The 15,681-nt window shown below is 41.2% G+C and overlaps 1 protein-coding gene across 1 annotated transcript; it reads right to left on the bottom strand.

The window, feature by feature from the left end:
* Positions 1–4,445: 4,445 nt before the first annotated feature.
* Positions 4,446–15,305, bottom strand: LOC142497516 (uncharacterized). Its single transcript, XM_075605386.1, has 3 exons — positions 15,068–15,305; positions 6,665–9,467; positions 4,446–4,820 (listed from the first exon to the last, which is right to left on the bottom strand). The coding sequence occupies exons 2-3, from the start codon at positions 9,361–9,363 to the stop codon at positions 4,658–4,660; spliced, it is 2,862 nt and encodes a 953-aa protein (XP_075461501.1). The 5' UTR covers positions 9,364–9,467; positions 15,068–15,305; the 3' UTR covers positions 4,446–4,657.
* Positions 15,306–15,681: the final 376 nt, after the last annotated feature.

The raw sequence follows: 15,681 nt of genomic DNA, 5'->3' as shown, positions 1-15,681 counted from the left end.
GGTGACTAGAACAGCTATAGCCCTTCTCCAGACCCACTACTCTCTGACTAGTCCCAGCGCCTACCGCAGCAAGCTGTAACTCACTGGAGGCTGCAGCCAACGTGCTGCGCAACAAGGTGCCTGCCTATCAGTCCTCACAGCACTGCTCGCTGTGACCCTGACAAGGCAGCACTCTAACAACACTAAGGGCAGCGTCCCTATCTTGGGCCTCCCTCAGTACTTAACCCACTACACTAGTGGGGGGTTTTGGGCCTACCTGGGGTGTGGGTACCTATGGGGTGCAGGAGCTGCTCTCACTCCCCGCACCCTTCTTCCCTCACAGCTCCCTAGCTCCAACCCTCTATCACCTTCCTCAACAGTTACCCACCCAACTAGTGGGGAGTTGGGGTCTACCTGGAGTGTAGGTACCTATATGGGGCAGAAGCTGCACTCGCTCCCTACACCCTACTTCCCTAACAGCTCCCTGACTCCAACTCTATAACTGCAGACTTCCTTCTCCCAGCTCCCACTAATGTAAGTGGCAGGGTCCCTATCTGAGGGCTGCCCCTGGCAACACTCACCTTACTGGGGAGCTGAACTATCCTGGACCAAGGGGGTGCTGGCCTAATACAGGGGAGTCCCTCTCTCTAGATCTCCCGGTTCTGTGTGTCTGTTGATAAGTGAGTGTATGTTGGTGTGTGTGTCTGTGTTGGTGTGTGTCTGTGTTGGTAAGTGTGTGTGTGTGTCTGTGTTGGTAAGTGTGTGTGCCTGTGTTGGTAAGTGTGTGTGTGTGTCTGTGTTGGTAAGTGTGTCTGTGTTTGTGTGTGTGTGTGTGTGTGTATTTGTACGGCATATGGGTGTTTCATGCATTATGTGCATGTATATGTTGTATATTTAGTGTTTTTTTTATATGTTGAATATAAATGTGTATTTGTATATAGTATGTGTGTGTTATACTAATGTTGCATGTTTGGCATGTGTGTATATGGTGTAGTGTTTGTGTATGTATATATGGGAGGAGAGAAAGGATGGGGAGGGAGGAAAGAGGATGGGAGGAGGGAGGAGAGAGAGGATGGGAGGAAGGGAGGAGAGAGAGAGGATGGGGGGAAGGGAGGAGATATAGGATGGGAGAAGGGAGGAGAGAGGATGGGGGAAGGGAGAAGATGGGATGGGGGGATAAGGAAGAGAGGAGGGGGAGAGGGTGGAGAGAGGATGGGGGCTGATGGAGGAGAGAGGATGGGAAGGAGGAGAGTGGATGGGTGGGTGGAGAGGGAGGATAGAGGATTGGGGGAGAGATAGGATGGGGAGAGAGTGAGGATGGGGGGAGAGAGAGTGAGGTTGGGGGGGAGAGAGAGAGAGGATGTGGAGAGGGAGGAAACAAATAAAAAAAGGGGGGGGGGCATGTATCCTGGTTTTTACATTTGAAAATCTGGTCACCCTAAGGAGGGTCAGATCTGATGATGAGGGGGAGATCTTATGATGATGATGATGATGATGATGATGATGATGATGATGATGATGATGATGATGATGATGAGGGGGAGAGCTGATGATGATGATGATGAGGGGGAGAGAGCTGATGATGATGATGAGGGGGAGAGAGCTGATGATGAAACGGAGGAGAGAGCTGAGGAGGGGTGTAGAGCTGATGAGGAGAGGGTGAGAGCACATGGGGGAGAGTTGAGGAGGAAGGGGGGGGGGAGATGAAGGGGAAAGGTGAGGAGTTGTAGGGGGAGAGATGTGAAGGGAGAGAGATGAGAAGGGGGGAGAGATGATGAGGAGGGGGGAGAGATTTTGAGGAGGGGAGAGAGATGATGATGAGGGGGAGAGATGATGTTGAGGAGGGGGAGAGATGATGATGAGGATGAGGGATGATGATGAGGAGGGATGGGGAGAGATGAGGAGGAATGATGAGATAGAGCAGGCCCGCGCAACTTGTTAAGTGAGAAGGGCCGAGCTACTCCAATGAAAAAAGATTTGAGCCGCACGGGTAAAATAATAATAATCATCATCATCATCTCTCCTCCAGCACTCATCATCATCATCGTCATCATATCTCCCCAGCACCCATCATCATCCTCATATATCTCTCCCAGCACCCCTCATCATATATCTCCCCCAGAACCCATCATTATCAACATTTGCGAGACTCCCCCATCTATCTCTCATACCCCATCTCTCACCCACACAAATAATACTCCCCCTCTACATCAAACACACAATACTCCCTGCACACCACACACATACCACCCCCCCTGCATCTCACATCCCTCCCCCCCTGCATCTCACATCCCTCTCCCCCCTGCACCTCACATCCCTCTCCCCCCTGCACCTCACATCCCTCTCCCCCCCTGCACCTCACATCACTCTCCCCCCCTTGCATCTCACATCACTCTCCCCCCCTTGCATCTCACATCACTCTCCTCCCCCTGCACCTCACATCACTCTCCCCCCCTGCACCTCACCTCTTCCCCCCCTCCCCCCCGGAACCTCAAATCACTCCCGTGCACCTCACATCACTCTCCCCCCCCTGCACCTCACATCACTTTCCCCCCCTACATCACACATCTCTCCCCTGCACCTCAATTCACCCCCCCTGCACTTCAAATCACCCTCCCCTGCACTTCAAATCACCCTCCCCTGCACCTCAAATCACCCCCCTGCACTTCAAATCACCCCCTGCACTTCAAGTCACCCCCTGCACTTCAAATCCCCCCCCTGCACTTCAAATCACCCCCCCCTGCACTTCAAATCACCCCCCCTGCACTTCAAATCACCCCCTGCACTTCAAATCACCCCCCTGCACTTCAAATCAACCCCTGCACCTCAAATCACCCTCCCCTGCACTTCAAATCACCCCCCCTGCACTTCAAATCACCCTCCCCTGCACCACCACCCCCCCCCCTCTTCCATACTTTGGTTTGCGGTGGAGGAGGCAGAGCGGGCATGGAAGTGCCTCAATGCTAGAGCGCGCTGCTACCCTGCGAGGGGGAGAGCGGGCTCGCGGAGGGGAGCGGGTGAAGCAGAAAGCCGCCGCTGGCCGCACAGTGAGAGCATGGGGCCCGCGGGCCGCGTGTTGTGCAGGCCTGAGATAGAGGATCAGGGAGAGGATGGGGAAAAGGAGAAAAAATTGCAGTCAGTATTAATATTAATGGGTCCCTGAAATTGTTTTTTCCCGGGGGGCCCACGAATGTCTAGCTCCACCACTGGTAAGACATCATCAACAGACAATGATATTTTATAATTACTGTCACCTATGATTACACCAGTGATGTCCGTCTAGATAGATGGATTTTTGCTGCTAGGGTTTTGATACGCAGTGTGAACAGTAAAATAGACAGGGGGCAGCCCTGCTGTGTGCCATTTGTTATGATTGAAGGTTTAGATGTGTGGCAGGTTGTTCAGACTGTTGGAGTAGAGTGCCCGAATACTTTAAATTAATCTGTCTTCTACACCCATCTTTGTCATTACCCTAATCATTAATTGCCATGAGACCCTGTCAAAGGCCTTTTCGGCATCCAAACTCAGGATCGCCGTAGGTCTCTTTACGGCATTGCTGTTGTATATGTGATTACTAGCTCTGCGGATGTTATTAGACGCTTGTTGTTCCAGTATGAAACCTACTTGGTCTGATTGAATCAGATTGCCTAAGAATGTATTAAGGAGATTTGTTAGGACCTGGGAAAAAATGTTGATGTCCAAATTAATTAGCCATATGGAGCTATAACTTGGGCACAATGATGGATCTTTGTCCTCCGTCAGAATTATAATTACTGAAGCGTCAAGCATATTGGATGGTAGGCTAGATCCTTCAATTATACTATTAAAGAGTTTAGTGAGGGGACAGGATGGGAGCGTTTTTTTTTTTAAAGTATAGGTTTTAGAACCCGTCCGGCCCTTGGACTTTTGGGTCGTTAAAGGATTTAATTACCTCCAAATGTTCTTCGGTTGTGATCGAGGATTCCAGTACACTGGACTCTTCGCAATCTAGGGGGGGGGGAGGGTAAATCACATTTGCCCAGCAATTTATCTTTTTTGCCAACCTGTGATATATCTGCCTCCTCTTTGGTTTTTAAATTGTTTAAATTGCTGTAGTATTTAATGAACTCCTTGTTAATATATATGAGATTGTATGTGACTGTATTTAATGCAGTTTTTATAGCATACAAGCTTGATTGCTTGTTCTGGACATTAGAAGCTAGTATTCTATCCTCTTTAGTAAGTAACATACCTCTGGTTGTACCTTGCGCGCTCCCCCGACATTTAATTTAAATTCTTTGGGGAAGAGTGTGGGGTCTCTGTAAGTGCCGTGCCCCCCCCCCCCGAAAATGTTGCACCCCCCAGTTTGCGCACCTCTGCCTTATAGCACCAGACGATGTCTTATGTAATAGCACCACTTAGTAAATATGGACCATAGGGTTTTATCACTTCATTTATTTGTAAACTAGGAAAAAGAATCCCTTTCCAGAACTACAAATATTTGTAATGTTACCTCACATTTCCTTATTATTGATTTCAAACCTTTTTTTTTTTTTTTTTTGCATGCGTAGCAAAATGTATCTTTCAAAGAATACATAGCTTGCTTAAAAATAATATCTATATTAGTGAGTAACTGTAGAGATTTATCTACAAACGAGTACAGATTGAGTCCAATGTTTCAGGAACAGGCAGCTTGTTATCAGTTGGTCACGGAGAGTTGTATTACTTCCTCTTCATATACCCCGGCATTTAATGCTTTCCGAAGCTTGAACCAAAAGAGATCCTCACCCTCAGGGTCTTCAGGCCAGTTAATGTATGTATTCTGCTTGATCAGCTTTCTTAGTTTGTGGTAGGCAGAAAGCCTGAAAAGAACATGGCAAAACAGTTAGAGCCGGCCCTGGCATGGAAACCATACATAATACAAAGACAGTACTGACTTTAATATTGAGGGATACTAATGGGATTTCTAAAAGGGCATCATCAAGAAATAAACATTCCAGTCCTCAAAAAGAATAAAGAATAAAGCAGATGAAATCTCTATTATACAGATATCGTCACAGGACATCCATTAGAATACATGTATTCTGACAGCTAGAGAGCTTGGAAGCGAGGCCTTGAAATCTTTAAACGTCCACTTTCTTTCTACTCTGTACAGCCCTTCCTTCCCTATGTCCTACTTGTCACTGGACTCCCCACTCCCCTGTAATGACTGAAAGTTATCTCCATTGCTGTCCTAACTCTGCAATTCCCTTTTCACAGCCACAGTACCGATGTTTAAATCCAAGTTGAATATCTTCCTCTTCCAATAAATACTTAGGCCCATATTCACTAAAGATTGCTGTGCTTTAGCACACCCTATCTCTAATTCAAATGAAGAGGTGAAATAAAGTTTAGCACCATTTAGTGAATTTGGAGCCTTACGGAGCATTTCAATTGACATTCATTTTTCTTTCTCCTCTGCTAGTTTATTCTGCATCACTATAGTCCTTGCTTTTTATTCTGCATTACTATAGTCCTTGCTTTTTATTCTGCATTACTATAGTCCTTGCTTTTTATTCTGCATCACTATAGTCCTTGCTTTTTATTCTGCATCACTATAATCCCTGTTTTTTTATTCTGCATCACTATAGTCCTTGCTTTTTATTCTGCATCATTATAGTCCTTGCTTTTTATTCCGCATCTCTATAATCCTTGCTTTTTATTCTGCATCTCTATTGTACTTGCTTTTTATTCTGCATCTCTATTGTACTTGCTTTTTATTCTGCATCACTATAATCCTTGCTTTTTATTCGGCATCTCTATTGTACTTGCTTTGATTACCACTCACTCATGCTCTTGCCATCCTTTCTGCTCTCCTACTAGCATCTCATTTCTATAATAAATGTATTTATAGTAATCTTATTGTGTCTATTTGTCTCTCATTACACTGCTTCGTTTATCAGATCTTCAAGGTAGATTATCTACTCACACTGTTTACATTTACGTCTGGAGCATTTATCCCTTTACTTTCATCATGTACTGTATCAATGTACATTTATTGCTTCATCATTTTTCACACCTGGATTTTAGTCTGCCCTGTTCTTGGAAAGAGTTGGGAAGGAGAAAAATGCGGACTTTTTAAAGAACTCTTTAGCACCCACATCTTACATTTTGAGGGTTTATTTGATCCTTAATCAGGTGGTTTTACATCTACACTAGATATTATAATTTTGTTTAGACTTGTATGTGTGCAGTGACATTTCTTGCACCCATTCACAATATGGTTATTTCACTATGGATGTGGCAATGAACACTCTGATGATGCCATGTTAGATTAATACCCTGCAATGTGTACTAGACAGGAAAAGAATGAAGAAAGGATTTGATATGATGTAATCTACCTACAAACACTATGCAAGCTGAGAAATTGTGGTGAGGGAAGTTAAAGGCTCATCTTATCCAATGTTATGGGTTGACTGAGAGCTGGTAATCAAAAGAATGCAATAAAGTATATTTTTTGCATTTATTTGCAATGTTGACACTCATTTCTGGTATTTTTTTAAAATAATTTTACATTTGCACAAAATCCTGAATATAATCCCTAAAATATTTTAAATGTCTCATGTTCAAGTGGTGGTAAAAAAGGCAATGCTAGGAGAAGACATTTAATCTGGAATCAATTTAATTCTTCCCATTAACTCAACAAGGAACACATTATTTTACTTACCTGTAGTCGGGGATTTCCTCTAATAACACCATAAGGAGGACATCCTCCTTGTCATAGAAGATTCTTGAACATGCCAATTGAATCTCAATTCTGCACCAGTCACTTTCCAGGTACTTTCTGGTGACCACACATATAGTCTTGCGACTGTTGCTGATGGCATTCTGGATGTTGTCAATATGGTAGCATCCGGGCATAAAGTCTCTAGGCTTGAAGCAAAGTTTATATTTATGTTGGCCCTGCAGTTCCAACTGGAACAATAGTTTCTCGTTAACCCATATCTCATCATCTGAGCAGTAAGAGATAAAGGCATCATATACGTAAACTCTATCCTCCTTCTGGATTTTCCATTGAAACCAGACTCTTAGCATATAGTAGCCATATCTTACAGTCCACTTTAGCTTAACCATCAGGAGGTTTGTTGTCAGCAGGAACAAAGTTGTAGCAAAACTCCCAATAAAAAATAACATGGAGATGTCTGTTCCACAAAAACTAAAATCGTGATTTATAAAATTAATGTCACTCACTATTTGGCCAAAACAGTTGTAGGACTGAATAAAGGGTACTTGTACCAGAGTGTTAAATTCAGACCAGTTCTGAAACCAATAGTTTTCGCAAGAGCAGGAAAGGGGATTCATGTACACATCAAAATAGGTCAGGTAGGACATATTTTGCACAAGAGTCTTACTAATATTTCGAAGTCTGTTTTGTTTTAGTGACAGATTTTCCAGCGAAGTCAAATGGGCAAATATGTCTTCTGGAAGATCTCGGATTCCGTTGTTGTCAAGGTTAAGATATCTAAGTTGAGTGAGTCTTCGAAACAGTTCTGATCTAAATCTTATGGGACCATCTCTTCCTGGGTACATTTCTGACATGTCCAATGCCGTCAAGTTTATAAGAGGATGAAATGATATGTTTTGGTAAAATAGGCTTGGGTTACCTCTGAGATTCAATTCTTTAAGGGACTGTAACCCTTCAAACAATGTTTTTGGAAGAATAATGATGTCAACTTGCATCTGGTAGCTAAAATCCAAAGTCTCTAGATTTTTAAGATGCACAAATGGATTTGGAGACTGATATTTATTAAATGAACATAACTGGTTGTTACTAAGGTCCAGACTAACAAGTGATTTCAAACAACTAAAAGTGTCATTAGTTACTTTATACAGGACATTTTTAGACAAGGAAAGATACTTCAAAGAGTGAAGGCCTCTTAGTCCATATTTCTGAATTGTCAATATTTTGTTCCCAGACAACAAAAGTGTTTCAAGATTCTTCAGTTTATAAAAAGACTGGCTCTTGATAAATGATATGCTGTTATCTCGCACATCTAGGCTCTTAAGATTCTCTATAAAACTAAAGGTGTTTCTTTTAATGGCTGCTAGTTTGCAACTTTTAAGAATAAGGTATTTTAGATGATGTAAGCAAAAAAATGCCTTGTTGTTAATGTATGTCAAATAATTTTTTGATAGGTCCAGGAACTGAAGGTTAATTAAAGGGCTAAATAGAAAGTCTTCTAGAACTGACAGTTGGTTTCTCTCTATGATCAAAGTGTGGAGGGACTCCAGACCTTTCCATACACTTTTGCGTATTTTTTTCAGTTTACACTTGTCTAGGTAAAGAACCTCAAGATACTTAAAAGACTGAAGTTCAGTGCTTTCCAATGTGTACATGGGACTTGTTGAGAGAAAAAGTGATGTAAGATTGGTGCATCTACCAATGATCTGTAGGTCGCTGTTTAATATCTTTGAATGTTTAATGTCTAGCAATTGCAATTTTGGCAAAGTCTGGAAAAGTTGGCAAGCAGGCAACAAGTCCTGTTGGAGTGCAGGTCTCATGCTTGACCAATGAAGTTCTGTCAGCTTGCGGAGTGGGCTTCCCAAAAGTTGTGAAATATTTAAAGGGTTTTCATCAAAGGTAACATTTGACAAGATGGGTACATTATAGAAGGAACTCACATTAACTGCAGTCATATTATTTCTGGTCACATCGAGTTCTGTAAGATTAGGCATAAAGTAGCATGTAAGATCGAAGATGAAAATAGAATTATTGCATAGGTTCAAGTATTGCAGAGATGGAAGGACAACCAAATTTGGTTCTTTGTTCAGTTCAGAGATAGTGTTAGAGTTCAGATTGAGTTTTGAGAACTCATACAAGTTCTTGACTGCTTCAGCCACCATTCCAAAATCCGAGATACAATTGTTAGACAGATCAAGCTCTTGTAAAACCTTTAAAGACCTCAGGGACCCACACTGTATTCTGCATATCTTGTTGTGATTAATGAGCAGAACTCTGAGAGACTTAAGATTCATAAGGTCCAAAGTATCCAACGATTGAATTAAATTATAGCTGAGGTCAAGGAAATAAAGGTGGTCTAAGCTTTGAAAAGCACCAGTTTGAATAGTGATGATTTTGTTTCTTCCCAACCAAAGCTCTAAGAGGTTGGACAAATGAGAAAAGGCTCCATTCTCTACTGTTCTGATTTCATTTTGTGATGCATTTAACCATCTAGTTTGAGTTGGAAGATGTTGAATGGTTACTGTTAAATTCACAACTCCATGCCCTATACAGTCAGCATATTCTGTGTTGTTGTAGGCCAGTGAACACCTGGCAAAACCATAAGCTGTTATGAGTGTTACATGGAGCAGTATCAAAGTGAGCAATAACATGGTTATTTGTATAGGTGGGTGATAATAATTCATGTTAATAGATTCTTTGGTTTCTGCTTTGTCAGGTAGGATAGTATAATAACAGTGAATCGTGTACGTGGTATTAATTGGATAAGGATATATCCCAGTCTTGTGATCTATAAAGAAAAAACATGTTCATCAGGAAAATTTGGACATTTTAAAGAGATGCACAGTTATGGTTAAGCACCATACTAATAATATGCATTAATGAAAGTCAACCAGAGTTAAATAATCTCCCAACCAGGAACTCTAGCGGTGATCTACAGATACCACATTTTTGATGGGTATCATAAATAACATTTATGCCACACACACTGTCCCTATTACTAGAAATATGAGATTTGGTACACAAATCTCCTTACAATTCTTTATTTACCTTTTATTGTTTCAACATCCCTACCTGAATACACTCCTACTTCAAGCTGCAGACCAAGAAATATCCTACATGTATCAAAATTAGGTAGGAGAGGCAGTGCACGGCTACCCGGTCAGTGAGTGAAGAAACTGAACGCAATCACTGGAAAACGAATTTTAATGAAAAAATCGGAAGATCGCATATCTCAGCGCAACTCTGACGCGTTTCTTACCATGCAGGGTACTTTGTCTAAGAGTAACTGGCTATACACCTATGTGATCCTTAAATAGCCGCTACCAGTCTCTGATAGGACCATCTCACTACAGGTGAGCAGTGCAATGCACACCTGAGGAATACAAGATTGAATAAACTCCAAGTTGTTATAAAAAAGGATAATCGCTATGTTTGAGGATCACAAGGGGACTTATAAAGACATATACAAAACACATACAATTGTAACAAAATTAAGAATGATACATATTAAGTGACCAGAAATCGCTAAATAGCAACATAATGTGGAAACAACAGATAAATAAAACCAATGGACTGAAAATGTAATAGCCATCAGAATAATATATGAAAGTTACATATGTACAAAAAGCATATACATATAATACTAATATTGATTTAAAAATAAATGAAATGAAAGAAAACAATGTACAAACATATGATAACCCGGACTAAAAAAATAACCAAATAAATCCAAAACCTCCAACTATCTGATAGTTGTGTATATGTATAAATACATCCATACCTATATAAAAATGTATCTGTACTGTATATTTAACGTGGTAATTGAAAGATTATCAAAACCAAAGCCAAACATACAAATGCCACACCCTGTGTATAACAAATCTAATTATTAATAAATTTAAACCAATCTAAAGGAGACAAAGAAGAGATTAATTCTGATCCTAGTAACACTGAATAAGTGAGTGTAATACATATAAATAGAATACATTTCAAAGTCTATTATAACCCCCTAATGCAAATAAATATAAATTGTTAAATAAATCAAATATTCTCTAAACTCCAATCAGTGTCGATATATGTGTCTATATAAACATGAATCTATATATATATATATATATATATATATATCTAAGGATAAAGCAAAGTATCTATAGCAGGCAATATATGGAGACAGTCTACTATCGGAGGGTACTACATGTTTTTTTTAAAAATAAATCAGTTCTGTACTATGAGAAAATACTTGTAGCATTGTTTTTATTTTTAAACAACTCTAAATTAAATTTCTAATGTAACATGCATTTCTGTTTCTATCGCAACCATTTACAAAGTCACACTCCTTTTTGAGCCGTGCCCTCTCTCTAGCAGTGCACCAATTGTATCTAGAGACTGCCTGGTCAAATGATCTTCCCCACAGAACTTTGCATCTTTGATCCTCTTCTACTGCACTGACAGCCATTTTGTGAACCCCCGAGCCAAATCTTCGCTGATCGATCGGCAACTTTGCTAATTACTTATCATTGTGTGGATTGTATTGATACACATATTAAAGGAGGGGGAGGGGGGAAATAAAATAAAATAAATAAAAACCAGCAGCTTGGACTGTTGCTTTAAGATTGCAGTGTGATACAGCAGAAACTCAAAGCACTTGCAACAATCAGTATACCTGATTAGAGGGAACTATCTGATTATTATTATTATTATTATTATTATTATTATTATAATTTCCCCATACTTCACGTTGGTCCAGATTTATTCAATCGTGCAAGACTATAATTAGCATCGTTGCTCTATAAGAATCACTTAGGCTATAGACCGTGAGCCAAATGATAGTTTGCCAACACAATTTTGTCTGCTCTACTGTCAGCTTGTTTGTGCTAATGAAACATTTAAATATATTTAACACATAAAGGAAGTACTAGCCAGAAACGTCTCTATTCAACTAAAATCAACAAAAGTCACATTTTTTGGGGCACTTGTTGGACGCCGCTTGGGACTGTTATTAACAATTACTTTGTTACACTAATGGTCATTCCCACTGACCACAACGTATGGAAAGGGACAGTTTTACAAATCGAGGCGTCCATGTATAATAACTGAAGTAATGCAGAACTAACACGATCTGATGTCACATCTAAAAATTTGAAATAAACATATAATAAGAAAACAAATAATTCCATGCTGCACATTTTAAAAAAGAAAACGGGTTCATCCTGTGCTGGAATCGAGGCCCGCTGTGTAATTAAAGATCACGGGGCACAGGACCCGATGTCATATTCCCATCCATGTGTCTATTCCTGCTGATGCCGGCCTGAAGGGGGAAGTGACTAGGAATTTCGTAACACTATGGAAAGTAATGGCAGGCACAATCATAACATAAACATAACCAATATAAACTAAAAAACTCATGGGTGCAAATATGTTTCCAACCATTATCTCCTCCGCTGTGGGGGCCTGCTGGCAACATTTAATTTGACATTTTTGTATTTCATTTTATTTATTGATCTGGTTTTACAGTTGTTTTTTTATGATTATTTCACTTAATACTGTTAAAATGATTCTCCTCAATTGGTCGGTGAGGGGTTAATGATCTGAGGGTATATGAGCAATGACCAGAATTACATAGCATGTTATTTAGTATTCTGCCACTAGATGGCAGAGGTAGTTTTCCCTGTGTTGAGTGGGATAAAAGCTTTGGCAGTATTTTTAATAGTTAATAGTTGGTGAACCAGATCTGTATGGATTATTGTCTCAAAACCCAGACAGCAGAGGAAAATACAAGATACAAGTATGCTTTGACTTGTTTTCTGAACCATTGACTTAAAGCTGCAGTTCAAGCACCCGTTTTTTTTTTTAAGGTTTTTTTTCTTCCTTAATAGTTTCATGTGGGCAATCACACCTTACCTAAAGAACTGCATAGCTGCTGGTCAATTCGTTCTCCGTCTATTGATCAGCAAAGTTTGGCGACATCTTTAAATATGGGGAATGTAAATGGTTGCTATAGCAACAAGCATGCTTTAAAAATAGAATACAAGAAAATTGGTCTTTCAAAGTTGTTTTTTTAAAACAGAAAATGCTAAAAGTATTTTTTCTTACTACAGAACTGATTTATTTAAAAAAAAAACACACATGCAGGATATTGCTTGAACTGCAGCTTTAAACTTGCCACATTAAAGTTTTTATAATATGGGACGCCGAAATCCAGTTGGAAAATGTTATTTAAAGCTGCAGTTCAAGCTGCAGTTTAAAAAATAAATAATTTTCCATTCAATATGTGCATCAATACAATCTGCACACTGACAAGTGATTAGCTAAGTTGCAGATCGATCTGCTCTCCTGTAATCGATCGCTATGCTCGGGGTTATTTAATTCAGTTCTTGCTGCAGAACAGTACCCACAATGAAAGTTCTGTGTGTTAGATCATGTGAATAGGCAGTTACTAGATACAATTGGTGCACCGCTAGAGAGAGGGTGGGGCTCAAGAGCCAGAGCCTGTCTCAGAAGGGGAAGGAGGTGTGACTTTGTAAATGGTTTCTATAGAAACAAAAATGCTTGTTACATTAAAATACATTAAACATTAATTTAAAAATTGTAAGTATTTTCTTATAGTACATAACTGATTTATCAAAAAACAAAAACAACACGTGCATAATATTGCAGCTTTAAAGCCATACATTTCTTAAATTTTAGTGACAAAAACACACACCGTTTCTCTCCCCCCCCGATTCTCTCCCCTCTTCTCCCATTTTGTCTCTCCTACCCATTTTCTCTCCTCCCTCCTTCCCCCCTATTTGCTCTCCACTCCCATTCTCTCTCTTCCCCCCATCTCTTTTTCTCCTCCCATCAATTTCGTGTTATCCCTCGCCTCCATCCATCTCTCCCCCCTCAATCCATTTCTTCCCCCCCCTCCATCTACCTGTGGAGTGGAGCCCGTCCTGGCGGCTGACACACAAAGTTGTAATTGACTTCTGGGTCGGACCGCTGGGTTGGGCTCCACCCCTGCCCTCCTCTGCCACTGCCATTGTCCTCCACCTTCTTCTGCTGCCGCCAGCTGCCATCTTTCTCCTCCCAACGCTGCCAGCCAGACCTGCGTGCTCCCCTGATTTGACCCATTGCCCCTGAAATACGGGACAATTATGCATCCCGACAGCTCTTTCAGGGACTACAAAACAATTAATTGAAAAGAGGGACAATCCTGTATATTCAGTATATACAGGATGTTTGGCAACCCTACATCAACTAGTATTTTGGTATATGGAAATGACCCTTCAGAAATCAGTTCATCGTTAACATAGAATTGTGTTAGCAGCAGCTGTAAGTTTAGGCTAAGGCCCCACTGCACACGCCGGCTCGCCCACCTTGCGTCCTGGCGGCGCATGCACGGCACTTCACCTCAATCTGCGGTCTTTAGGGAGCATTTTTTAGGCGCGGTTGGTGGCCAAAATGGGTCGGGTGGGCGTGGCCATGACGGGGAGGGGGGGGGCAATGTACGCAAATACTGAAGTGATATGGTACATTTTACTGTAAACAGAACATTTGACATACTGTGCTCTCATAAATAAAAAGCCCACTATAAGATGCAAGTGCCAAATGGACCGGGAGACTGGCGGCAAATAGCACCAAGAGAAAGTATGTCCAGATAATCTCCCAACTCTCAAACAAATACGCGTTTCACCTCATTTATTGCCCCGAAATAACCAACATTACGTTATTGTATAATTTGGAGTTCCACAATTTACTTGACTTTACAAACCTGTGTGTGTTTCTTGTAACAAAGCTCGTTTGTTTGGGGGTGGTGGTTTAAATAAATAAATAAATAACTGCATCGGATCCAGTCTCTGATTGGCTCCCTGGCGCACCACGTGATGCGTCGCCGCACGGGATCACAATCCTGTTGTAGCCCCTGCTGGCTGACGCGCCACAGTGCGCAGTGAACCAGGGAGCGAGGAGGGACCGGGGACAGCTAGGGAGGAGGTAAGAGGCGCGCGCGGCGCCGGCTGCAGCGGGGATCTAGCCTTTCAGGGTATGATGCTACTCTGTAACCCTTTAGCTGCCAGCAACTCATTGCAGTGAAAGCTTGAAGTTCTTTTACAGGTGTGGTGATATATATTAAAGTCTCCAGGCAACACCAGTGTGGTTCAGTGCTAATTTACAATATAGAGCATCAGATTGGTCAACAAAAGAACATTCCATTGCCTTTAAATATATGAATACGTGTAGCGTCCCATTGTATTTGAACGCAACCTGCAAGTAGAGGAAATCAATCGTAGAAAGAAAAAGATTCATGTACAGCCTTCATTGCTGAAGTGACCACAAAAATGTCCTGAGTCATCCACAAGCAAATAGGTTGCCCCCCACATACATATTTTATATACACACACTTTTTCTTACCTTAAACTTTAACAATCCTTCTCACAGCAAAGTTGGGTGTTTTATCAAAGCATAAAACTTTTCTAGCTGTTCTTTCACTTCTTAACATTCTCAGTACTTCCCGAAAAGAAAAAGGAACAATGCACTTTTTTTTTATTTTTATAGAAAGTACGAACACTGTGTTGTAATAAATCCGAAGAAATGTTATGATTGGAAAAGAACACTGTATGACAGCCAGTCTTTCCTATCTGCCCCCAGTTGGTACTGTACGTGTGATGCAGAATTGCCTTCTAGGATTTGAACAATTAGTGCCACGCCTATTTATAAGCTCATTCCGCCTCCAGCTTTTATAGCACATGAGATTTGCAGAACAAATTGCAAAAGGTCAACATTGTGGAAAGTGATGATCACTCTTCTTAAAGCAAAAGGGGCTGATTGGAGGCATATGGAAAATGTGAGGGCGTGTTGGGAAGGTGAGAAAGTGATGGAATGGGACATTTGGTCATGACCGTTTCACCGCAGGCGGCACTCTGCTGCAGCCGATTCGCCGCTGGGATCTCTGCCGCTGGCCGCTTCTAAGGTAAGTTTTATTACTAGTTAGGGTAGGGGGTTATTTTAAGTGTTTTAGTGGTTAG

Source organism: Ascaphus truei, chromosome 6 (assembly GCF_040206685.1).
Source record: "Ascaphus truei isolate aAscTru1 chromosome 6, aAscTru1.hap1, whole genome shotgun sequence".
Lineage (NCBI taxonomy): Eukaryota > Metazoa > Chordata > Amphibia > Anura > Ascaphidae > Ascaphus > Ascaphus truei.
The sequence above is the reverse complement of the archived record's forward strand: the minus strand, read 5'-3'. Positions and strand labels throughout refer to the sequence as shown.